Source organism: Salarias fasciatus, chromosome 1 (genome assembly GCF_902148845.1).
Source record: "Salarias fasciatus chromosome 1, fSalaFa1.1, whole genome shotgun sequence".
NCBI lineage: Eukaryota > Metazoa > Chordata > Actinopteri > Blenniiformes > Blenniidae > Salarias > Salarias fasciatus.
This window is the reverse complement of record NC_043745.1, coordinates 40,121,581-40,146,291: the sequence shown is the minus strand read 5'-3', so window position 1 is coordinate 40,146,291 and position 24,711 is coordinate 40,121,581. Positions and strand designations below refer to the sequence as shown.

Sequence of the window (24,711 nt, the reverse complement as noted above, 5' to 3'; positions counted from 1 at the left end):
CCATCCCCCGTCCCCTCCCCCCTGTCCCCCGTCCCCCGTCCCCCCGTTCCCCATCCCCCGTTCCCCCTGTCCCCCCTCTACCCATCCCCGTCCCCCATCCCCCTGTCCCCCATCCCCCGTTCCCATCCCGATGTCCCCATCCCCATCCCCCTGTCCCCCGTCCGTCCCCCAGTTCCCCCATCCCCCTGTCCCCATCCCCCTGCCCCGTCGTTCCACCCGTTCCCCCCTCCCCCTGTCCCCCCGTCCCCGTCCCATCCCCCCGTCCCCTGTCCCCCCATCCCCCTGTCCCCCCGTTCCCCTGTCCCCCATCCCCTGTCCCCCGTCCCCTGCAGAATGTGGCCGGTTCGCGGCTTCGCCAGAGATGCTGTGAGAAGAAGAAACGGGAGACAGGAAAGAGACGCCGACACGCTGCGCTCTCCTCATGTGATGCTCCATTTAGCAGAACAGAGAATCGACCAATCACGGAGCAGCTGGGGGGAGGGGGAGGGGGGAGGGGGGGCTCAAAATAGCATGGAGGTTTTTTCCTCGACCGACTCTTCTCCCTCCATCATGGGATCTCCTACATGTCAGGTGAAGTATGGCGGAAACTCCCTCTACACACACACACACACACACACACACACACACACACACACACATCTCCACCTGCCGGACGTCGGCTGTTGTCAGAGCTCCGCCCACTTCAGTCCCTGACTGGTCAGTTGGATTGACAGGTGGATGACGTCATCAGTCTAATTCCATATATGGTCATGGGGTCACATGACCCAGAGAAGGAGTTTGTTTTTGGGGAACAGCTGTTCTCAGATCCCTGAACATTCCGTTCAGAACAGTCAAACATGAGGCCCGAGGCCCCCACGGCGGCCCCGCCAGCAGCAGTTAGCCGTCACAACCCGATGGCTAGCATGACGACATCAACACTGAGCCGTTTCCATGACAACAAATCCAGCAGAACAGCGGTTCCAGTTCTCCAGGGAGGAGAAGAAGAAGAAGAAGAAGAAGAAGAAGAAGAAGAAGAAGAAGAAGAAGAAGAAGAAGAAGAAGAAAAAGAAGAAGAAGAAGAAGAAGAAGAAGAAGAAGAAGGAGAAGAGAAAGACGGTACCTCGATGAGGAAGTCGCCGGTTCGAAGCCCCGCCTGCCATGCCACGCCCCCCCTCATCCACAGACTCCAGGTACTGCAGGGCGGGGAACGCCGGGGTGGGGGTGAACTCCTCGATGGGGGTGTCCGCTGTGGGGGGACGGGGGGGGGGACAGGGGGGACAATGAGTGATTCTGGTCTCAGTGAAAAATGACGGCTTATAGAGCATCTTCCTCCTCTGACATCAGATTTTAGAGCATCTTCCTCCTCTGACATCACTCTTTAGAGCATCTTCTCCTCTGACATCACTCTTTAGAGCATCTTCCTCCTCTGCCATCACTCTGTAGAGCATCTTCTCCTCTGACATCACCTTTTCTAGAGCATCTTCCTCCTCTGACATCACTCTTTAGAGCATCTTCCTCCTCTGACATCACTCTTTAGAGCATCTTCTCCTCTGACATCACTCTTTAGAGCATCTTCCTCCTCTGACATCACTCTTTAGAGCATCTTCCTCCTCTGACATCACTCTTTAGAGCATCTTCCCCTCTGACATCACTCTTTAGAGCATCTTCTCCTCTGACATCACTCTTTAGAGCATCTTCCTCCTCTGACATCACTCTTTAGAGCATCTTCCTCCTCTGACATCACTCTTTAGAGCATCTTCCTCCTCTGACATCACTCTTAGAGCGTCTTCCTCTCTGACATCACTCTTTAGAGCATCTTCCTCCTCTGACATCACTCTTTAGAGCATCTTCCTCCTCGACATCACTCTTTAGAGCGTCTTCCCTCCTCTGACATCACTCTTTAGAGCGTCTTCCTCCTCTGACATCACTCTTTAGAGCGTCTTCCTCCTCTGACATCACTCTTTAGAGCGTCTCCTCCTCTGACATCACTCTTTAGAGCGTCTTCCTCCTCTGACATCACTCTTTAGAGCGTCTTCCTCCTCTGACATCACTCTTTAGAGCGTCTTCCTCCTCTGACATCACTCTTTAGAGCATCTTCCTCCTCTGACATCACTCTTTAGAGCGTCTTCCTCCTCTGACATCACTCTTTAGAGCATCTTCCTCCTCTGACATCACTCTTTAGAGCATCTTCCTCCTGAACTCAGAACAGAGACTGTCAGGAATAGAAGCAGCAGCAGAAGAAGAGACCTGGACCCAGAACACCGTTTCCACGGCAACCGCACAAACACTGTTGTCATGGTGGTTCTGTTGCTTGTTTCTTTAATGAAACACGGAGAACAGCACAGTGTAAACACTGGAGAACCGTGGGGGGACAGAGGGACACAGGGACGGGGGGGACACAGGGGCGGGGGGACAGAGGGACAGAGGGACAGGGGGGACACAGGGGCGGGGGGGACAGAGGGACAGAGGGACGGGGGACAGAGGGACGAGGAACAGAGGGACGGGGGACAGAGGGACAGGGGACACAGGGACGAGGGGGACAGAGGGACGAGGGACAGAGGGACGGGGGACAGAGGGACGAGGGGGACAGAGGGACAGAGGGATGAGGGGGACAGAGGGACGAGGGGGACAGAGGGACGGGGGACAGAGGGACGAGGAACAGAGGGACGGGGGACAGAGGGACGAGGGGGACAGAGGGACGGGATGATTGTGTTTCTTTAACGTGTGACGGAGGAGAGGCGGCAGAGCGGCTGCAGGAGGAGGATGTGAGCTTATCTGACAGCTTGGTGTGTGTGTGTGTGTGTGTGTGTGTGTGTGTGTGTGTGTGTGTGTGTGTGTGTGTGTGTGTGTGTGTGTGTGTGTGGGTCAGCTCCCCGGGGCTCTTCTCTCCTCTCAGTGTGTCAGAACGCTGCAGCCAAATCCTCCGTTCCTCTGAGAACCCAGCCACAACATAGACCCCTCTGGACCCCTCTGGACCCCTCTGGACCCCTCTGGACCCCTCTAGACCCTCTAGACCCCTCTGGACCCTCTGGACCCCTCTGGACCCCTCTAGACCCCTCTGGACCCCTCTGGACCCCTCTAGACCCCTCTGGAACCCTCTGGACCCCTCTAGACCCCTCTGGAACCCTCGGTGTGGATTTTGTGATGAGACGCAGCAGAAGCTCCAAACGGCTATTTATAGAAACTACTGGAAGCAAAACATGAGGGGGACGGGACAGGGGGACGGGGGGACGGGGGGACGGGGGGACAGGACAGGAGGACGGTGGGACAGGGGGACGGGGGGACAGGACAGGAGGACCGGGGTACAAGGGACCAGAAGACAAGTGAAGAAGACAAGAAGACATGAAGACAGGAGGACAGGAGGACAGGAGGACAGGAGGACAGGAGGACGGTGTAAACATGAGGAAGCAGTGACGTCATGATCCAGATGTTCTGCAGGAACCTGATCTGGACCAGCTGAGCTCAGGAGGGTCTCCAGCGAGGGGGGGGGGGGGTGCAGAGTGGGGACAGGGGGGACAGAGGGGGGACGGAGGGACAGACAAGGACGGGGGGGACAGGGGGGGACAGCAGCCTCTGCTGCTGCTCTGACACAAAAACAACAAACTGCTGCTGCACGTGAGCAGAGCGCCGCTGCTGGAGGAGGGTGTGCGTGTGCGTGTGTGTGCGTGCTTGTGCGTGCGTGTGTGCGTGCGCTACCTTTGGCCCCCCGCAGCACGAAGCCGAAGCCCTCGCTGTCCTTCTTGTGCAGCAGCACCGTCTTCTCGTCCACCACGCAGTCGCTGTGGAGCAGATGCCGCGCGGAGCGGCCGTTAGCGCAGCCCAGCATCCGCAGCATGGCCGCGGAGGCCCGGCCCGAGTGCAGGCTCATGGCCGGGGCCGGGGCCGGGGCCGGGGCCGGGGCCGGGCCGCCGCGACCCCACCCCCCCTCCTCCTCCACCTCCTCCTCCTCCGCGCGCTCAGGCGGGGTGGCGGCGGCGCGGCCGCAGCATCTCCACCGAGCGCGCACAGCACAGAGCACGAGTCACGGGAGAGGCAGGCGCCGCCGCCGCCGTTCCCGCGTCCTCCCCCCGCCGCTGCCGATCCTCGCCGCCGCCGCCGGTTCCCCCCCCGCCGCGGCCGCAGTCCGCCGCTCACAGACGCACCGCGCCGTTACCGCGCGAGCACGGCGGCACAGCGGCGGCAGAGGAGGCGTCAGAACACCGGGAAGGAATGATGGAGCGAGACGAGGAGGAGAGGAGGATGGAGCTGAGAGAGAGAGGGAGGGAGAGAGAGAGCTTAGAGAGAGCGGCGGCACTGAGAGAGAGAGGAAGAGACGGAGAGAGAGAGGCAGCACTGAGAGAGAGAGGGAGAGAGAGCTCAAAGAGAGAGGGGAGAGAGAGGGAGAGAGAGCTCAGAGAGAGAGAGAGGGGAGAGAGAGGAGAGAGAGAGAGGGGAGAGAGCTCAGAGAGAGAGAGGGAGAGAGAGAGCTCAGAGAGAGAGAGGGAGAGAGAGAGCTCAGAGAGAGAGGGGAGAGAGCTGAGAGAGAGAGGGGGAGAGAGAGAGGAGAGAGAGGGAGAGAGAGCTCAGAGAGAGAGAGGGGAGAGAGAGCTCAGAGAGAGAGAGGGGAGAGAGAGGAGGAGAGAGAGAGAGAGGGGAGAGAGCTCAGAGAGAGAGAGAGCTCAGGGAGAGAGAGAGGAGAGAGAGAGGAGAGAGAGACCTACAGGGCGTCTCAGTCCTTGGTTCTCTGTGTTTGACCCCCCCCCCCCCATCAGCAGTCATTCTCCCTCCAGTTGAAGCCTTGCTCAAGGGCACTGCCAGTGTGTGCTAACACAGAGCTAGCTAACTCTGACGGACGACATCATCGACACGACTCAAAAGTCCGAACGGAGGTTCAGGGTTCTCCATGTTCTCCACTGGATCCAGCCTGCAGAGTAATCAGATTACTGCAGAGCGGCTCCTGCCTGCAGAGTAATCGGAGTACTGCTCCAGCCTGCAGAGTAATCAGATTACAGGTCCCACCTGCAGAGTAATCAGATTACTGCTCCAGCCTGGAGAGTAATCAGATTACTGGTCCAAACTGCACAGTAATCAAATTACTGCCCCAGTCTGCAGAGGAATCAGATTACTGCCTAACGCCCCAGCCTGCAGAGTAATCAGATTACTGCTCCAGCCTGCAGAGTAATCAGATTACTGCAGAGCAGCTCCTCCCTGCAGAGTAATCAGAGTACTGCTCTAGCCTGCAGAGTAATCAGATTACTGGTCCCACCTGCAGAGTAATCAGAGTACTGATCTAGCCTGCAGAGTAATCAGATTACTGGTCCCACCTGCAGAGTAATCAGAGTACTGCCCCAGCCTGTAGAGTAATCAGATTACTGCTGAGCACTCCAGCCTGCAGAGTAATCAGATTACTGCTGCAGCCTGCTGGAGTCACTCTGGGTGTTTCTGGAGCGAGGCTGAATCAGAGCCGCAGAACGTCGAGTCGTCAGAGGAGCCGCCAGGACAGGAGAACCTGGTCCACAGAGAACCTGGTCCACAGAGAACCTGGTCCACAGAGAACCTGGTCCACAGAGAACCTGGTCCAGAGAGAACCTGGTCCAGAGAGAACCTGGTCCACAGAGAACCTGGTCCAGAGAGAACCTGGTCCACAGAGAACCTGGTCCAGAGAGAACCTGGTCCACAGAGAACCTGGTCCAGAGAGAACCTGGTCCACAGAGAACCTGGTCCACAGAGAACATAGTGGGGTGGAACGGTGGCGCAGTGGTTTTCACTGTGGCCTCACAGCAAGAACCTTCCTGGTGCTCCAATGATCCACGGATCTAATGTGTGTGTGTGTGTGTGTGTGTGTGTGTGTGTGTGTGTGTGTGTGCGCGCACGTTTTTCTATCCTTGTGGGGATATTTGGTCCCCACAAGGATAGGAAAACCTGCTCGATGTGCCTTGTGGGACCTTCTTCCGGTCCTCATGAGGGAAACAGTGTTTTCTTGACCATGTTGTTGTTACTGAAACAGTCAAAGGTCAAAACCTTTCTTTAGGGTTCGGCTGTGTGGTGGTCTGGGTCAGGGTCAGGGTCAGGGTCAGGGTTAGGGGCTAGACATGAATGGGAGTCAATGGACGGTCCCCACAAGGATAGAAATACAAGACTGTGTGTGTGTGTGTGTGTGTGTGTGTGCGCGTGTGTGTGCGTTCTTGTATTTCTATCCTTGTTGGGGCCAAATGTCCCCACAAGGATAGCAAAACGTGGAACGATGTGCCTTGTGGGACCTTTTTCCGGTCCTAAGTAGGAGAAACAGTGTTTTCTTGACCATGTGTTGTTACTGAAAAAGTAAAAGTGCAAAACATTTCTTTAGGGTTCCGCTTTGTTGTGGTGTGGGTCAGGGTCAGGGTCAGGGTCAGGGTTAGGGGCTAGACATGAATGGGAGTCAATGGACGGTCCCCACAAGGATAGAAATACAAGACTGTGTGTGTGTGTGTGTGTGTGTGTCTCACCTGGAGGCGTCGAAGCTGTCGTAGGAGCCCACCGTATAATGTCTGAACAGCTTCCTGCGGTCGGCCCGGGAGTCTGCAGGACAGGAAGACCAGCATGAAGGGGCAGGAAGTGGACCTGCTGATCAGGAAGTGGGACCTGAAGGGCAGGAAGTGGGACCTGAAGGGCAGGAAGTGGGACCTGAAGGGCAGGAAGTGGGACCTGAAGGGCAGGAAGTGGGACCTGAAGGACAGGAAGTGGGACCTGAAGGACAGGAAGTGGGACCTGCTGATCAGGAAGTGGGACCTGAAGGGCAGGAAGTGGGACCTGCTGATCAGGAAGTGGGACCTGAAGGACAGGAAGTGGGACCTGAAGGGCAGGAAGTGGGACCTGAAGGACAGGAAGTGGGACCTGCTGATCAGGAAGTGGGACCTGAAGGGCAGGAAGTGGGACCTGAAGGACAGGAAGTGGGACCTGCTGATCAGGAAGTGGGACCTGAAGGACAGGAAGTGGGACCTGAAGGACAGGAAGTGGGACCTGAAGGACAGGAAGTGGGACCTGCTGATCAGGAAGTGGGACCTGAAGGACAGGAAGTGGGACCTGAAGGACAGGAAGTGGGACCTCTTGGACAGAAAGTGGGACCTGAAGGACAGGAAGTGGGACCTGAAGGACAGGAAGTGGGACCTGAAGGACAGGAAGTGGGACCTGAAGGACAAGAAGTGGGACCTGCTGATCAGGAAATGGGACCTGAAGGACAGGAAGGGGGACCTGAAGGACAGGAAGTGGGATCTCTTGGACAGAAAGTGGGACCTGCTGGACAGGAAGTGGGACCTGAATGACAGGAAGTGGGACCTGTCGGACAGGAAGTAGGACCTGCCGGGCAGGAAGTGGGACTTGTTGATCAGGAAGTGGGACCTGCTGGGCAGGAAGTGGGATCTGCGGGACAGGAAGTGGAATCTGCCAGACAGGAAGTGGTCAGTGTGTCTGTTTCACTGTCCTTTAGAGAAACAGGAAACAGGAAATGGCGCTCTGAAACCTGGCAACTTCCTCGATATGAAGTAAAGGTTTACCACACACACACACACACACACACACACACACACACACACACACACACACACACACACACACACACGCCAGACTGTGCTCCCGTTTCCTGACAGGCCTTCTGCTCGGGCAGCCCCTCAGGCTGGTTTGGAAGCGTCGAGAACCTGAACATGAACCGCGAAGGAGAACCGCCATCTGCCTCCGACACACACACACACACACACACACACACACACACACACTGTAGAAACATCATTTTCACTTGGTCCTGAAGAACAGGAGAATACGGAGAAACACTCAACATTAACAGGAGAATCTGGACCGGGACCAGAACCAGGACCAGGACCGGGACCAGGACCGGGACCAGGACCGGGACCAGGACTCCTGCTGTCCACACAGAGACTAAATGCTCCGTCGTCATGGAAACAAGCTCCGGTATCATCTTGTAAATGTGGTCCTCTGTTTGGTCCTCCATACGTCCTCCAGGGGGCCCCGGACCACAGCTTGAGATGGAGGGAAGGACGAGGAAGGACTGAACTGTCTTTCTTATCATTTGTCACTGAGGAGGACAGACAGGAGGACAGACAGGAGGACAGATAGACAGGAGGACAGACAGAAGGACAGACAGGAGGACAGACAGGAGGACAGACAGGAGGATGAGGAGGGGAGGAGGACGTCCCCCCTCCTCCTGTGTGAGGACAAGTGCGGGGACGGAGCATGATGTGTCCGTCTGAACCCAGAGGACATCAGAGCTCAGCTGACGGAGACATGCAGCCGTGTCTCACACACACACACACACACACACACACACACACACACACACACACACACACACACACACACAGACAGTGTGACGTCCCCGTCCCCGTCCCCGTCCCCGTCCCCGTCCACTCACAGCTGCGCTCCTCGGCGGTCTTGGCCGGGACCTCGTCCACACAGTCTGCGGGGAACCAGCCCACCTGGCCCCGGGCGCTGCCCTCCCAGAAGCCCCCCTCCCCCACGCTCAGGACTGGACCGGGGACAGGGGGGACAGCGGGGGCGGGGACGGGGGGGACAGGGGAGGGACGGGGGGGACAGGAGAGGACGGGGGGGGGGGGACGTTAGTTCATGTTCTCAGATCATTTAACAGACTTTCAAAAGAAACTTTCAGAAAGAAAAGAGACCAGAAGAGACCAGAAGAGACCAGGAGAGACCAGCAGAGACCAGGAGAGACCAGCAGAGACCAGAAGAGACCAGGAGAGACCAGCAGAGACCAGAAGAGACCAGGAGAGACCAGGAGAGACCAGCAGAGACCAGCAGAGACCAGGAGAGACCAGGAGGGACCAGGAGAGACCAGAAGAGACCAGGAGAGACCAGGAGAGACCAGCAGAGACCAGCAGAGACCAGGAGAGACCAGCAGAGACCAGGAGAGACCAGGAGAGACCAGGAGAGACCAGAAGAGACCAGGAGAGACCAGGAGAGACCAGGAGAGACCAGAAGAGACCAGGAGAGACCAGCAGAGACCAGCAGAGACCAGGAGAGACCAGGAGAGACCAGAAGAGACCAGGAGAGACCAGAAGAGACTAGCAGAGACCAGGAGAGACCAGAAGAGACTAGCAGAGACCAGAAGAGACTAGCAGAGACCAGGAGAGACCAGGAGAGACCAGGAGAGACCAGGAGAGACTAGCAGAGACCAGGAGAGACCAGGAGAGACCAGAAGAGACCAGGAGAGACCAGAAGAGACTAGCAGAGACCAGGAGAGACCAGAAGAGACTAGCAGAGACCAGCAGAGACCAGGAGAGACCAGAAGAGACCAGGAGAGACCAGAAGAGACTAGCAGAGACCAGGAGAGACCAGAAGAGACTAGCAGAGACCAGAAGAGACTAGCAGAGACCAGGAGAGACCAGGAGAGACCAGGAGAGACCAGGAGGGACCAGGAGAGACCAGGAGAGACCAGGAGAGACTAGCAGAGACCAGAAGAGACTAGCAGAGACCAGAAGAGACTAGCAGAGACCAGGAGAGACCAGAAGAGACCAGGAGAGACCAGCAGAGACCAGAAGAGACTAGCAGAGACCAGGAGAGACCAGAAGAGACCAGGAGAGACCAGGAGAGACCAGAAGAGACTAGCAGAGACCAGGAGAGACCAGAAGAGACCAGGAGAGACCAGAAGAGACCAGAAGAGACCAGCAGAGGCCAGGAGAGACCAGGAGAGACCAGCAGAGACCAGAAGAGACCAGAAGAGACCAGGAGAGACCAGGAGAGACCAGAAGAGACTAGCAGAGACCAGGAGAGACCAGAAGAGACCAGCAGAGGCCAGGAGAGACCAGGAGAGACCCGGAGAGACCAGAAGAGACCAGAAGAGACTAGCAGAGACCAGAAGAGACCAGAAGAGACCAGAAGAGACCAGGAGAGACCAGGAGAGACCAGCAGAGACCACCTCACAATACCACCAGCTAACATGCTAATAGCTAAAATGCTAACCAAGCTAAACACTTCACAATGGCACTAGCTAACATGCTACTAGCTAACACGCTAAAAAGGCAAACAACTAGCCTGCTAGCATGCTAATGCTAACGCTAATGGCCCAGGTGAAGAGAGCAGCAGTGAGCCATGAGAAAGAGAGGTCCTGACCTTTGACCCTGTCGCCCTTGTAGAGGCGGATCTCGCCGTCGGCCTGCGGGGAGAAGGGCCGGACCGCCACGAAGTGTCTCCCGGGGACGGCGCTGTACAGCTTCCTCCGGGGGCCCAGCGCCTCGCCGGGGCCGCTGGGACTGCAGGGACAGAGGACAGAGAGTCAGGACCGGACCGGACCTGGACCGGGCCAGGACCAGACCGGGTCAGGACCGGGACCGGACCGGACCGGACCGGACCGGGACTGGGTCAGGACCGGATCGGGACCGGGTCTGGACGGGGCCAGGACCGGGACCGGGTCCACTGACATGACAGGGGAGCTTCATAATCATCATCATCGTCATTAGTGACATAGAGCTGCAAAGGATTCTGGGTAACAAAGTAGCAACATCTAGAAACCACAGAGATGATGAAGAGGAGGAGGAGGAGGAGGAAGAGGAAGATGAGGAAGAGGAGGAGGAAGAGGAAGATGAGGAAGAGGAGGAGGAAGAGGAAGATGAGGAAGAGGAGGAGGAGGAGGATCTGTGCTCCGGGCTGCAGCTCCTCCTGGTGTCCACCAGCAGAACTACAGTCAGAAATTTCTCCGTTTCTTTGGTTTCAGTTTGAAAAAAAAAATCAAGTTAATTTCAAGTTTTTGTCAAAATAAAACATTCAAGCTTTTTTTAAAGCCGCACAGAGAGAACCGCTTTCCACTGAGGTCACTGAGCGGGGAACCCGGTTCGATTCCGGGCTTCCAGAAGAATAAATGTTCTGGAATTAAAAAAAAACAAACAAAAAAAAAAAAAACTGAAATATCATGAAAATATATCAATGATGTAAAGAAACAAAACCAACGAAACTCAAATGTTTAAAGATGATGACAACTGATAGAGAGAGGGAGGGAGGGAGGGAGGGAGAGAGTGAGGGAGGGAGGGAGAGAGAGGAATACAACAGAGAGAGAGAGAGGTAGACAGAGAGTACGAGAGAGGGAGAGGAAGACGGGGAGAGAGAGAGAGAGAGGGGAGAGAGATGGGGAGGCAGAGAAAGAGAATGTGAGGGAGTGAGGGCGAGCGAGATAGAGGAGAACAAAGAGAGAGGGAGAGAGAGGGGAGGGAGAGAGAGAGGGGAGTCAGAGAGAGAGAGAACGTGAGGGGATGAGGGCGAGCGAGAGAGGAGAACACAGAGAGATGGAGAGAGAAAGAGAGAGAGAGGGACGGAGGGAGAGAGAGGGAGAGAATGAACTGGTTCTTCCTGAACTGGGTCAGCTCGTCCCTCGTCCTGCTGGTCTTCGGAGACCTGACCTGGTTCTGGACCTACTGAGGCTTTCAGAGGGAAGCTGCACCGTGGAATTCTGGGAAACTCAGAACCTTCAGCTAGACGTTCCCGTCTGCTCTATGGCCGCATCTCTGCCTGAAGCTATTTAGCATGTAGCATGTAGCATTTAGCATGTAGCATGTAGCATGTCGCGGGTCACGCCTGTTGTGTGGCTCCAGTGGACGCCGAGCTTCAGAAGGCAGCGGAGTCTCCCTGCAGTAACAAGACCTGAACCTCAGACTGAAGAACCTTCAGCGAAGCCCGTCTCAGATGGAGCTCACCGTCTGTCCAGCTGTCCATCTGTCCTCAGATCAGTGTCCAGCTTCACTCCAGCCTACTTGTGCCACAAACTCAACCAGAAACCTGGAGGTCATGACTGATGACCTGCTGACCTTTAAGGGTCACGTGGCCTCGGGTTCTCGGTCTTGTCGTTATGCCCTCTACAGCATCAGGAAGACCAGAACCTTCCTGACCCAACAGGCCCCCCAGCTCCTGGTCCAGGCTCTCATCATGTCTCTCTTCTGGCGGGTCTCCCTGCAGGTCCAGTCCAAACTCTACAGACGACCCAGAATGCAGCAGGTCTGGTCTTCACCTCCAGCAGAGCTCAGGTCCTCCCCTGTTCCTGTCCTTCACTGGCTTCCAGCTGCAGCCAGGATCAGATCCAGACCTCTCCAACTGGCTTCTAGAACTGTTACCTGGACTCCCTGATCCAGGTCTCCTCTCTACCTGGAGCTTCCAGTCCAGCTCGGCTCTAAACCTCCAGTCAGACTCTGCTCCTCTGTTGTTCCCAGACGGTGGAACAAAGTCCCAGACTCTGGTTCTGCCGAGTCCCGTTCTACTTCAAGAGACAACTGAAGACTCACTTTGGACAAAAGCCTCTGATACTGGAAACTGGAGAGCTGTAGCGTTGCTGCAGTGAGCCCTGGAACCCTTTAGCATGTAGCATGTAGCATTGCTGGAGTGTGAGCCCTGGAACCCTTTAGCATGTAGCATGTAGCATTGCTGGAGTGTGAGCCCTGGAACCCTTTAGCATGTAGCATGTAGCATTGCTGGAGTGTGAGCCCTGGAACCCTTTAGCATGTAGCATGTAGCCCCGGAAGTCTGTCACATCCCTCTGTACGCTGCACAGACCCAGAGGTTAAAGGTCAGAGGTCAGGCAGGAAGGTCATCTCACTGCGAACCGGGACAGACCAGATCAGCAGGAGCCACAGGACAGGCTTCCCAGAATGCTTTGCAGTCATCACCCAGGTGGCTTTGAGGCGCTAATTAGACATTGTTGATTAATACCAGCTGTGCATGATGGGAGTTATTATTGGATGATCACCTGACACAAACACACACACACACACACACACACACACACACACACACACACACACACACTGGTAGACTCTAGTGGTACTGGACTCTCCTGGACTCAGCTGGTCCTGGTTCAGCCAGTTCTACTGTAGTCCATGTGTCTCAGGTTCTGGGTCTCTATGCCGTCTCAGTTCTGGATTCTTCGGTTCCTGGTGAATCCAGCTTTGATCACAGAGTTCTGCAGACCAGCTCCCGGACCGGAACCAAGACCTTCCGGGTGTCTCCGTCTCCAGGCTGGTTCCTCCTGGACCCCAGCGGTCTGGGTTCTCCAGCTGGGACTTCGATCGGCCAATGACGCGGCGCCACCTGCAGGCGGAGCGGGATCCAGGCGGCCTGCTGGGAGCTGGGCCGGTCCAGACCGGGTCAGAGCTCTGAGGACTTCCTGCTTCCAGTGACCCCGTTCAGTCCACCCTGTACCGATGTGGTCCTGAGAGTCCAACAGAACCAGGCTGAACCAGAACCAGGCTAAACCAGAACCATAAACTGAACCAGAACCACAAACTGAAGCAAACCAAAAAAAAAACAACTTGGTTGGTTGACTGGTGTTGGTTGGTCTGTCAGTCAGTCGGTTGTGTGATTGGTTGGTTTATTGATTAGTTGGTTGACTGGTCAGTCGGTCGGTTAGGATGTTGGTTGGTTGGTTTGTTGGTGCTGGATGAGATTGGTTGATTGACTGGTTGGTTGGTTAGTCGTTCAGTTGGTTGGTTGGTTGGTTGGTTGGCTGATTGGTTGGTTGGTTAGTTAGGGTTGGTTGGTTGGTTGCGTTGGTTGGTTGGTTGGTTGGTTGGTTGGTTGGTTGGCTGATTGGTTGGTTGGTTAGTTAGGGTTGGTTGGTTGGTTGGGTTGGTTGGTTGGTTGGTTGGTTGGTTGGTTGGCTGGTTGGTCAGTTGGTTGGTTGGTTGACTGGGTTGGTTGGTTAGTCGGTCAGTTGGTTGACTGATTGGTTGGTTGGTTAGGGTTGGTTGGTTGGTCAGTTGGTTGGTTGATTGGTCAGTTGGTTGGTTGATTGGTCAGTTGGTCGGTTGGTTGGTTGGTCGGTTGTTCGGTTGGTCGGTTGGTTGACTGGGTTGGTTGGTTAGTCGGTCAGTTGGTTGGCTGGTTGGTTAAGGTTGGTTGACTGGTTGGTTGGTTGGTTGGTTAGGGGTTGGTTGGTTGGTCTGTTGGTCGGTTGGTTGGTTGGTTGATTGGTTGGTTGGTTGGTTGGTTGGTCAGTCGGTTGGTTGGTTGGTTGATTGGTTGGTTGGTTGGTTGGTTGGCCGGTTGGTTGGTTGGGTGGTTCGTCAGTCGGTTGGTTGGTCGGCTGGTTGATTGGTCAGTTGATTGGTCAGTTGGTCGGTCAGTTGGTTGGTTGCTGGGTCGGTTGTTGGGTTGGTCGGTTGGTCGGTTGGTCAGTTGGTTGGTTGGTCAGTTGGTTGGTTGATTGGTCAGTTGGTCGGTCGGTCGGTTGGTTGGTTGGTTGGTTGGTTGGTTGGTTGGTTGACTGGTTGGTTGGTTGGTTGGTCGGTTGGTTGGTTGGTTGACTGGGTTGATTGGTTGGTTCAGAGTCCAACAGAACCAGGCTGAACCAGAACCAGGCTAAACCAGAACCATAAACTGAACCAGAACCACAAACTGAAGCAAACCAAAAAAAAAAAAAACAACTTGGTTGGTTGACTGGTGTTGGTTGGTCTGTCAGTCAGTCGGTTGTGTGATTGGTTGGTTCATTGATTAGTTGGTTGACTGGTCAGTCGGTCGGTTAGGATGTTGGTTGGTTGGTTTGTTGGTGCTGGATGAGATTGGTTGGTTGACTGGTTGGTTGGTTAGTCGTTCAGTTGGTTGGTTGGTTGGCTGGTTGGTTGGTTGGTTAGTTAGGGTTGGTTGGTTGGTTGGGTTGGTTGGTTGGTTGGTTGGTTGGTTGGCTGGTTGGTCAGTTGGTTGGTTGGTTGACTGGGTTGGTTGGTTAGTCGGTCAGTTGGTTGACTGGTTGGTTGGTTGGTTGGTTAGGGTTGGTTGGTTGGTCAGTTGGTTGGTTGATTGGTCAGTTGGTCGGTTGGTTGGTTGGTCGGTTGGTTGACTGGGTTGGTTGGTTAGTCGGTCAGTTGGTTGGCTGGTTGGTTAAGGTTGGTTGGTTGGTCTGTTGGTCGGTTGGTTGGTTGGTCAGTCGGTTGGTTGGTTGGTTGGTTGGTTGGTTGGCCGGTTGGTTGGTTGGTGGTTCGTCGGTCGGTTGGTTGGTCGGTTGGTTGATTGGTCAGTTGATTGGTTGATTGGTCAGTTGGTCGGTCAGTTGGTTGGTTGGTTGGTCGGTTGTTGGGTTGGTCGGTGGGTTGGTTGGTCAGTTGGTTGGTTGGTTGATTGGTCAGTTGGTCGGTCGGTCGGTCGGTTGGTTGGTTGGTTGGTTGGTTGGTTAACTGGTTGGTTGGTTGGTTGGTTGGTTGGTCGGTTGGTTGGTTGGTTGACTGGGTTGATTGGTTGGTTAGTCGGTCAGTTGGTTGGTTGGTTGGTCAGTTGGTTGGCTGACTGGGTTGGTTGGTTGGTTGGTCGGTTGGTTGGTTGGCCAGTTGGTTGGTTGGTCAGTTGGTTGGTCGGTTGGTTGGTTGGTTGGTTGGTTGGTTGGTTGGTCAGTCGGTTGGGTGGGTGGTTGGTTGGTTGGTCAGTTGGCTGACTGGTTGATTGGTTGACTGGTTGGTTGGTCGGCTTGTTGGTTGGTTGACTGGTTGGTTGGTTGGTCAGTTGGTTGGTTCACTGGTTGGTTGGTTAGTCGGTCAGTTGGTTGGTTGGTTGGTTGGTCGGTTGGTTGGTTGGGTGGTTGGTCAGTTGGTTGGTTGGTTGGTTGGTTGGTTGGTCAATCGGTTGGTTGGGTGGGTGGTTGGTTGGTTGGTCAGTTGGTTGACTGGTTGGTTGGTTGGTTGGTTGGTTGGTTGACTGGTTGTTGGTCGGCTGGTTGGTTGGTTGGTCAGTTGGTTGACTGGTTGGTTGGTTGGTTGGTTGACTGGTTGGTTGGTCGGCTGGTTGGTTGGTTGACTGGTTGGTTGGTTGGTCAGTTGGTTGGTTGACTGGTTGGTTGGTTGACTAGTTGGTTGGTTGGTCAGTTGGTTGGTTGACTGGTTGGTTGGTTAGTCGGTTGGTTGGTTGGTTGGTTAGGGTTGGTTGACTGGTTGGTTGGTTGGTCAGTTGGTTGGTTATTCCGTCTTCCTCTCCTCCTTTCATCCGTTCACTCCGTCTGGTTCATTCACTCATCTGTTCTTCTCCTCCGTCATGAGCGGTGACGCGCCGCCAGCCGCTGCCATGGCAACCCCGGGCCGAGTGACAGCTGTCGCCGTGTGAACCGAGCAGGAGGTGGGCGGGGCCACCGGGGGGCGAGGAAGACGAGGAGGATGAAGGAGAAGTGGTGGGGGAGGGGCGGAGTCGGAGCGGTCACACACACACACACACACACACACACACACACACACACACACAAACACACACACACACGCGAGTGTGTGAGGAGAGAGGCGAGCGGGGAGGGGTGTGTTTCTCTTCAGTCTGCATGTTCTTCCTGAGCGGCACAGAGACAGGAAGCAGCTGCTAAAAGGAGACGGACGGACGCACTCGTCTGTGGACCGTCCTCTCTGTCCATCATCCATCCATCATCCATCTGTCCATCTATCATCCATCCATCCATAATCCATCATCCATCCATCATCCATCCATCATCCATCTGTCCATCTATCATCCATCATCCATCCATCCATCATCCATCCATCATCCATCTGTCCATCTATCATCCATCATCCATCATCCATCCATCCATCCATCCATCTATCTTGACAGTGTAAGACCAGGTCCAGGTTCTACAGGACACGTCCAGGTTCAGTTCTGGACGTGTGAAGAACCTGTGGAGATGGTCCGGCTCAGAGGATCTGGAACCAGCTGGAACCAGGAACACGTCTAGATTTCTAAATACGTCTCTGGACGAGACGCTGAGGGTGAGACGTCCACAGTCGACCGCTGCTCCTCAGACGGTCCACCGTCCTCATACTACACTCATTCACCATCAAACACCGGAAGACGTCCCGGAGGCGTCCTGGAGACGTCCCGGAGGCGTCCCGGAGACGTCCCGGAGCGTCCCGGAGGCGTCCCGGAGGCGTCCCGGAGACGTCCCGGAGGCGTCCCGGAGGTGTCCCGGAGGCGTCCCGGAGGCGTCCCGGAGGCGTCCTGGTCTCTGTTCCAAACCATCAGAACCCCTTCGGGTTCCTGTTTCAAGCTGAAATGTTACTATGGTGAAAACCCCCAAGTCCAGGAGAATCTGGACTTGGTCCAGGACCAGGACTAGGACTAGAATCAGGACCAAGAACAGGACCAGGACTAGGACCAAGCCCAGGACTAGGACTAGAACCAGGAACAGGACCAGGACCAGGCCCAGGCCCAGACCCAGGACTAGGACTAGAACCAGGACCAGGCCCAGGACAAGGACTAGAACCAGGACTAGGACCAGGCCCAGACCCAGACCCAGGACCAGAACTAGAACCAGGACCAGGACTAGAACCTGGACCAGGACTAGGACTAGAACCAGGCCCAGGGTCAGGAAAATGATCAGGACTAGGACCAGGACCAGGACTAGGACCAGGACTAGAACCGGGACCAGGAACAGGACTTGGACCAGGAACAGGAGTAGGACTAGAACCAGGACCAGGCTTAGGACTAGAACCAGGACCAGGCCCAGGACTAGGACAAGAACCAGGACCAGGACTAGGACCAGGACCAGGAACAGGACCAGGACTAGAACCAGGACCAGGGTCAGGACCAGGACTAGGACCAGGACTAGAACCAGGACCAGAAATAGGACTAGAACCAGGACCAGGGTCAGGACCAGGACTAGGACCAGGACTAGAACCAGGACCAGGCCCAGGACTAGAACCAGGACCAGGACTAGGACCAGGACTAGAACCAGGACCAGGACTAGGATTAGGACTAGAACCAGGACCAGGTCCAGGACTACAACCAGGACCAGGACTAGGACTAGAACCAGGACCAGGACCAGGATCAGGACCAGGACTAGGACTAGGACCAGGACTAGGACCAGGACCAGGACCAGGACCAGGGCCAGGACCAGGACTAGGACTAGGACCAGGACCAGGCCCAGGACTAGAACCAGGACCAGGACTAGGACCAGGACTAGAACCAGGACCAGGACTAGGATTAGGACTAGAACCAGGACCAGGTCCAGGACTACAACCAGGACCAGGACTAGGACTAGAACCAGGACCAGGACCAGGATCAGGACCAGGACTAGGACTAGGACCAGGACTAGGACCAGGACCAGGACCAGGACCAGGGCCAGGACCAGGACTAGGACTAGGACCAGGACCAGGACCAGGATCAGGACCAGGACTAGGACCAGGACTAGGACCAGGACCAGGACCAGGACCAGGACTAGGATTAGGACTAGAACCAGGACCAGGTCCAGGACTACAACCAGGACCAGGACTAGGACTAGAACCAGGACCAGGACCAGGATCAGGACCAGGACTAGGACTAGGACCAGGACTAGGACCAGGACCAGGACCAGGACCAGGATCAGGACCAGGACTAGGACTAGGACCAGGACCAGGACCAGGACCAGGGCCAGGACCAGGACTAGGACTAGGACCAGGACCAGGACCAGGATCAGGACCAGGACTAGGACCAGGACTAGGACTAGGACCAGGACCAGGACCAGGATCAGGACCAGGACTAGGACTAGGACCAGGACCAGGACCAGGACTAGGACTAGGACCAGGACCAGGACCAGGATCAGGACCAGGACTAGGACCAGGACTAGGACCAGGACCAGGACCAGGACCAGGACTAGGACTAGGACCAGGACCAGTGTGTCCTCTGCTCACATGGAAACAGAACCTGAGTTTTTCCAGAAAGTCTTGTTTCTCAAAAAGTTGCTCTCCGTGGTTGTCGGTGTCGTCGTCATGGCAACAGAAACCAAAAACCCAACAAAAGTTTTTGTTTTCACTAGAAATCAATTAAGAGGAAGAGGAGGAGGAAGAGGAGGAGGAGTCCCCCCAGATCAGATGGTCTGACCCATCAGGGACCCGCCGGACCACCTGGAGAACCTGATAGGTCTGGACCAGGAAGGCCGTCCCCGGTCTGGACCAGGAAGGCCGTCCCCGGTCTGGACCAGGAAGGCCGTCCCCGGTCTGGACCAGGAAGGCCGTCCCCGGTCTGGCGGTGGTCTTAATGTTGTGGCTGGTGGCTGGTGGATGGGGGATGCTCACACACAGAGATAATGCTCAGCAGCTCTCATTATAGCTATATACAGCACACACACACACACACACACACACACACACACTTTCAAAGTGTTACTTGGCAGCCATGGCAACGGTTGCCATGGTGACTGCAGGAAGCGGGAGTCTTGCCGATGGCACGTTTCCCAGAGGAGCTGTCATACATCCTGCACGGGGGGGATGGGGGGCCAGATATAGAGGACTGTATGTACAGTACACGCACACACACACACACACACACACACACACACACACACACACACACACACACACACACACACACACACACGCTAATGACCCGCCACGTTTTTCTCAATGACTGGTTTTAGTTCACACACACACACGGCTCTGGGGTTAAAGAGGACCAGGAGGTGGCGCTGTCCCGGTCAGCAGATCCGGAACAGATGAGACACCTGTGTGGACCAGGTCCTCCAGACCAGCATCAGACCAGAACCAGACAAGCATGGATCAACATCGGCCCGGTATAGACCACCACAGACCAGCTGATGGACTGAAACAGGACCGCAAGCACGGACAGAAACCAGCTTCAGACCAGTGGAGACCAGTGGAGACCAGTACAGACCAGTAGAGACCAGTACAGACCAGTGGAGACCAGTACAGACCAGTGGAGACCAGTACAGCCCAGCATCAGACCAGCACAGACTGGAAGAGACTGGTTGAGACCGGTATCAACCAGTACAGACCAGTATCAACCAGTACAGACCGGCAGAGACCAGTACAGACCGGTAGAGACCAGTACAGACCAGTGGAGACCAGTACAGACCAGCAGAGACCAGTACAGACCAGTGGAGACCAGTACAGACCGGCAGAGACCAGTACAGACCGGTAGAGACCAGTACAGACCAGTGGAGACCAGTACAGACCAGCAGAGACCAGTACAGACCAGTGGAGACCAGTACAGACCGGTAGAGACCAGTACAGACCAGTAGAGACCGGTAGAGACCAGCACAGACCAGCAAAGACCAGTAGAGACCAGCAAAGACCAGTACAGACCAGACTGGGATAGAAAGAGACCTGTGTGGAGCTGGACAAACAGTAAAGAACGATGTAGACCAGGATAGATGAATGTAGACCAGTACAGACTGGTATGGACTGGTATAGACCAGTATAGACTTGGACAGATCAGCATTGATCAATAGGACTAATTATAGACTGGCATGGACAGCATGGACCTGGATAGACCGGTACAGACCAATGTAGACTAGACCAGACTGTCAGAGACCAGTATAGACCAGTAGGTTCTGCATAGACTCGACTAGAACAGCATAGATCTATATGGCCCAGTGTAGACCGGCATGGCTTGATGAGGACCAGTACAGACCAGTACAGACCAGTACAGACTGGTACAGACCGGTAGGGACCAGTACATACCAGAACAGACCAGTAAAAACCGGTACACACTGGTCTAGACTGGTACAGACAGACAGACCAGTCCAGACCGGTCCAGACCAGTTCAGACCGGTTCAGGTGTTCTTGCCTCCTGAACCAGCAGAACTTCATGAAATCAAACAGCGAAACTCAAACTGAGCCGAACCCCAGAGGATCCTGACCCTGACCCCGGTCCCGGTCTGGACGGCGGCGGCGGCGGTCTCACCTGGCCTGGCGCTGGGGGGGCGCGGCCCGCCGGGCGTCGTCCCCCAGCCGGCTGAGGGAGGGCGAGCGGCTCCTGGCCCCCCTCCCCATGGTCCGGACCACCACGTTGCCATTGGGGCTGCCGCTGGGCATCTGGGGGGACGTGCTGCGGTGCGACGCCGAGGCGCCCGGCGGCCCCCGGGCCGGGTGGGGGCGGGGGGCGGAGCCCTGCTGCTGCTGCCGGAAGGCGCCGGCCGTCAGGTTGTTGTCGCTGTTGGAGCGCAGCAGCAGCCGCGGCGCCGACAGCGAGGACGGGGACGGGGACGGGGACGGGCCCCGGCGCCGCTTGGAGTAGGCGGGGGCTTCCCGGAAAGGCACTGCGAGGAGACGGGGGGGGGGGGGGGGACAGGGGGGCGGGGTCAGTGGTCTGGACAACGCTTCAGCACTCACATGTGACCAGGGCGGGGTCCGGCTCCACCGTTCAGACCGGCTCCAGCTATTCCTGACGGTGGTTGAACGTCTCACACTGTAAGGAAGATGCTCTATAATCTGATGTCAGAGGAGGAAGATGCTCTATAATCTGATGTCAGAGGAGGAAGATGCTCTATAATCTGATGTCAGAGGAGGAAGATGCTCTATAATCTGATGTCAGAGGAGGAAGATGCTCTATAATCTGATGTCAGAGGAGGAAGATGCTCTATAATCTGATGTCAGAGGAGGAAGATGCTCTATAATCTGATGTCAGAGGAGGAAGATGCTCTATAATCTGATGTCAGAGGAGGAAGATGCTCTATAATCTGATGTCAGAGGAGGAAGATGCTCTATAATCTGATGTCAGAGGAGGAAGATGCTCTATAATCTGGTGTCAGAGGAGGAAGATGCTCTATAATCTGGTGTCAGAGGAGGAAGATGCTCTATAATCTGATGTCAGAGGAGGAAGATGCTCTATAATCTGGTGTCAGAGGAGGAAGATGCTCTATAATCTGATGTCAGAGGAGGAAGATGCTCTATAATCTGATGTCAGAGGAGGAAGATGCTCTATAAATCTGGTGTCAGAGGAGGAAGATGCTCTATAATCTGATGTCAGAGGAGGAAGATGCTCTATAATCTGGTGTCAGAGGAGGAAGATGCTCTATAATCTGATGTCAGAGGAGGAAGATGCTCTATAATCTGGTGTCAGAGGAGGAAGATGCTCTATAATCTGATGTCAGAGGAGGAAGATGCTCTATAATCTGATGTCAGAGGAGGAAAATGCTCTATAATCTGATGTCAGAGGAGGAAGATGCTCTATAATCTGATGTCAGAGGAGGAAGATGCTCTATAATCTGGTGTCAGAGGAGGAAGATGCTCTATAATCTTATGTCAGAGGAGGAAGATGCTCTATAATCTGATGTCAGAGGAGGAAGATGCTCTATAATCTGATGTCAGAGGAGGAAGATGCTCTAAAATCTGGTGTCAGAGGAAGATGCTCTATAATCTGATGTCAGAGGAGGAAGATGCTCTATAATCTGGTGTCAGAGGAAGAAGATGCTCTATAATCTGGTGTCAGAGGAGGAAGATGCTCTATAATCTGATGTCAAAGGAGGAAGATGCTCTATAATCTGATGTCAGAGGAGGAAGAAGCTCTATAATCTGATGTTATAGGAGGAAGATGCTCTATAATCTCATGTCAGAGGAGGAAGATGCTCTATAATCTGATGTCAAAGGAGGAAGATGCTCTATAATCTGATGTTATAGGAGGAAGATGCTCTATAATCTGATGTTATAGGAGGAAGATGCTCTATAATCTCATGTCAGAGGAGGAAGATGCTCTATAATCTGGTGTCAGAGGAAGAAGATGCTCTACTTCTCTCCGTCCCTCCAGCTGATCTCAGACGGTTCTGTCACTGAAACAGACGTGTTGATGAAGAGACGAAGCGCTAAACGCTAATGAGCTAGCACGTTTAGGAGTCAGTGTGAGTGTGTGTGTGTGTGTGTGTGTGTGTGTGTGTGTGTGTGTGTGTAATAGATCTGTTCACACGTTCACATTCTGGGGACGAGTCGTTCTTTCATGGTTGAAAAAAAAAAAGAAAAAAAAGAAAAACCTGAAGGGAATCATCCAATCAAACGTGCAGGAAATTAAGCCTGTGTGTGTGTGTGTGTGTGTGTGTGTGTGTGTGTGTGTGTGTGTGTGTGTGTGTGTGTGTGTGTGTGTGTGTGTGTGTGTGTGTGTAACTAAAATAGAAATAGAAACATGAAAGTAGAACCCGTTTCCATCAATGTGTCTCAGTGTCTCAGACCGCTGAGGGGGCGGAGCCAAGCACCCAGTGTGAGGACGAAGCGTTCTGAACCTGCAGGTCACTGCAGAGTCCAACCTGGGTCCCCAGGGTCCAACCTGGGTCCCCCGGGTCCCCCGGGTCCAACCTGGGTCCCCCGGGTCCAACCTGGGTCCCCCGGGTCCCCCGGGTCCAACCTGGGTCCCCCGGGTCCAACCTGGGTCCCCCGGGTCCCCCGGGTCCCCCGGGTCCAACCTGGGTCTCCCCACCGTGAGGCGCAGGACCGCCGAGAACCGGAACCCACACATCGTGGTCTGGTCCCCGTCCAACAGCTGATCGCAGTAAAGTGACCTCACTGGCCGGGGGGGCTGGGGGGGCGGAGCCAAGCCTCACGTCTCTCTCTCCGCTACACTGGGCGTCGTAGTGGAGAGAGAGGAGAGGTGAAAGGTCACCGGGTTCTGATCCGCAGCAGGGAGTCCGGTACGGCAGAGTGGGAAACACTCCTGAGTCCGGAATCGAACCGTGGGACGGATCAGCTGAGAGACTGGAAACGGAGACAGGGACCAATCAGGGAGGGGTTACAGAGGGGGGTCCTGGAGGGTCCTGGGGGGGGGTCCTGGAGGGCTTCTGGAGGGTCCTGGAAGGTCCAGGAGGGTCCTGGGGGGGTCCTGGAGGGCTTTTGGAGGGTCCTGGGGGGGGCGTCCTGGAGGGTCCTGGGGGGTCCTGGGTGGTCTGCCTGTCTCCGCTCTGTGGATCAGCTGATCAGACTCTGGTTCTCGCCCCCCCCACCCCTCCGACGCCCCCTCAGAACCTCCCGGAGCGCCGAGCGCCCGCCACTCCACTGTCACACCGTCAGCATCCCACAATGCACTGCTGCCGCCGCGTGAGAAATGACAGATGGGTAAATTACAGTGATTGGACGATGGAGGTATTTTTAGTGTTTACAGTTTTCTCCTCAGACACGAGCCGCCAGAACCCAGAACCCGGAACCCGGAACCCAGAACCCAGAACCCGCAACCCGGAACCCAGAACCCAGAACCCGCAACCCGGAACCCGCAACCCGGAACCCGGAACCCAGAACCTGGAACCCGGAACCTGGAACCCAGAACCCGCAACCCAGAACCTGGAACCCGGAACCCAGAACCCGCAACCCGGAACCCAGAACCCGGAACCCAGAACCTGGAACCCGGAACCTGGAACCCGGAACCCAGAACCCGGAACCTGGAACCCAGAACGCAGAACCAGGGACCAGGAACCCAGAACCTGGACCCAGGAATCCACAACCAGGAACCAGGAACCCAGAACCCGGAACCTGGAACCCAGAACCCAGAACCCGGAACGCAGAACGAGGAACCAGGAACCCAGAACCTGGACCCAGGAATCCACAACCAGGAACCAGGAACCCAGAACCAGGAATCCAGAACCAGGAACCCAAAACCCAGAACCAGGAACCGGGAACCAGGAACCTGGAACTTGGAACCCAGGACCTGGGACCCGGAACGTTCCTGAACACAGCACAGCTCAGTACTGCAGGATTACTTCACTCTAAAGGATTACTTTATGCTGCTGGATTACTTTACATTGTAGGATTACTTGACACTGCAGGATTACTTTGCACAGCAAGATTACTTTACACTGAAGAATTACTTTACACTCCATGATTACTTTAGACTTGAGGATTACTTTACACAGCAATATTCCTTTACACCGCAGGGTTATTTTACACCACAGGATTACTTTATACCGAAGGATTACTTTACACTGAAGGATTACTTTATACTGCTGGATTAAGTTACTCTGAAAGATTAGTTTACACACTGCATGATTACTTCACACTGAAGGATTATTTTACAAAGCAGGATTACTTTATACTGCTGGATTACTTCACACTG

The 24,711-nt window shown here is 55.2% G+C and overlaps 1 protein-coding gene across 1 annotated transcript in view; it reads right to left on the bottom strand.

Annotated features, from left to right (window-relative positions):
• Nucleotides 1–24,711, bottom strand: part of shank2b (SH3 and multiple ankyrin repeat domains 2b) — a 327,734-nt gene that overhangs the window by 33,941 nt on the left and 269,082 nt on the right. Inside the window, exons 12-17 of the mRNA XM_030115634.1 lie at nucleotides 20,587–20,941; nucleotides 10,078–10,217; nucleotides 8,363–8,476; nucleotides 6,444–6,516; nucleotides 3,676–3,758; nucleotides 1,165–1,225 (exon numbers count right to left, since the gene is read on the bottom strand). Of these exons, the coding sequence (XP_029971494.1) occupies nucleotides 1,165–1,225; nucleotides 3,676–3,758; nucleotides 6,444–6,516; nucleotides 8,363–8,476; nucleotides 10,078–10,217; nucleotides 20,587–20,941 (826 nt within the window). The remainder of the gene's footprint in view (nucleotides 1–1,164; nucleotides 1,226–3,675; nucleotides 3,759–6,443; nucleotides 6,517–8,362; nucleotides 8,477–10,077; nucleotides 10,218–20,586; nucleotides 20,942–24,711) is intronic.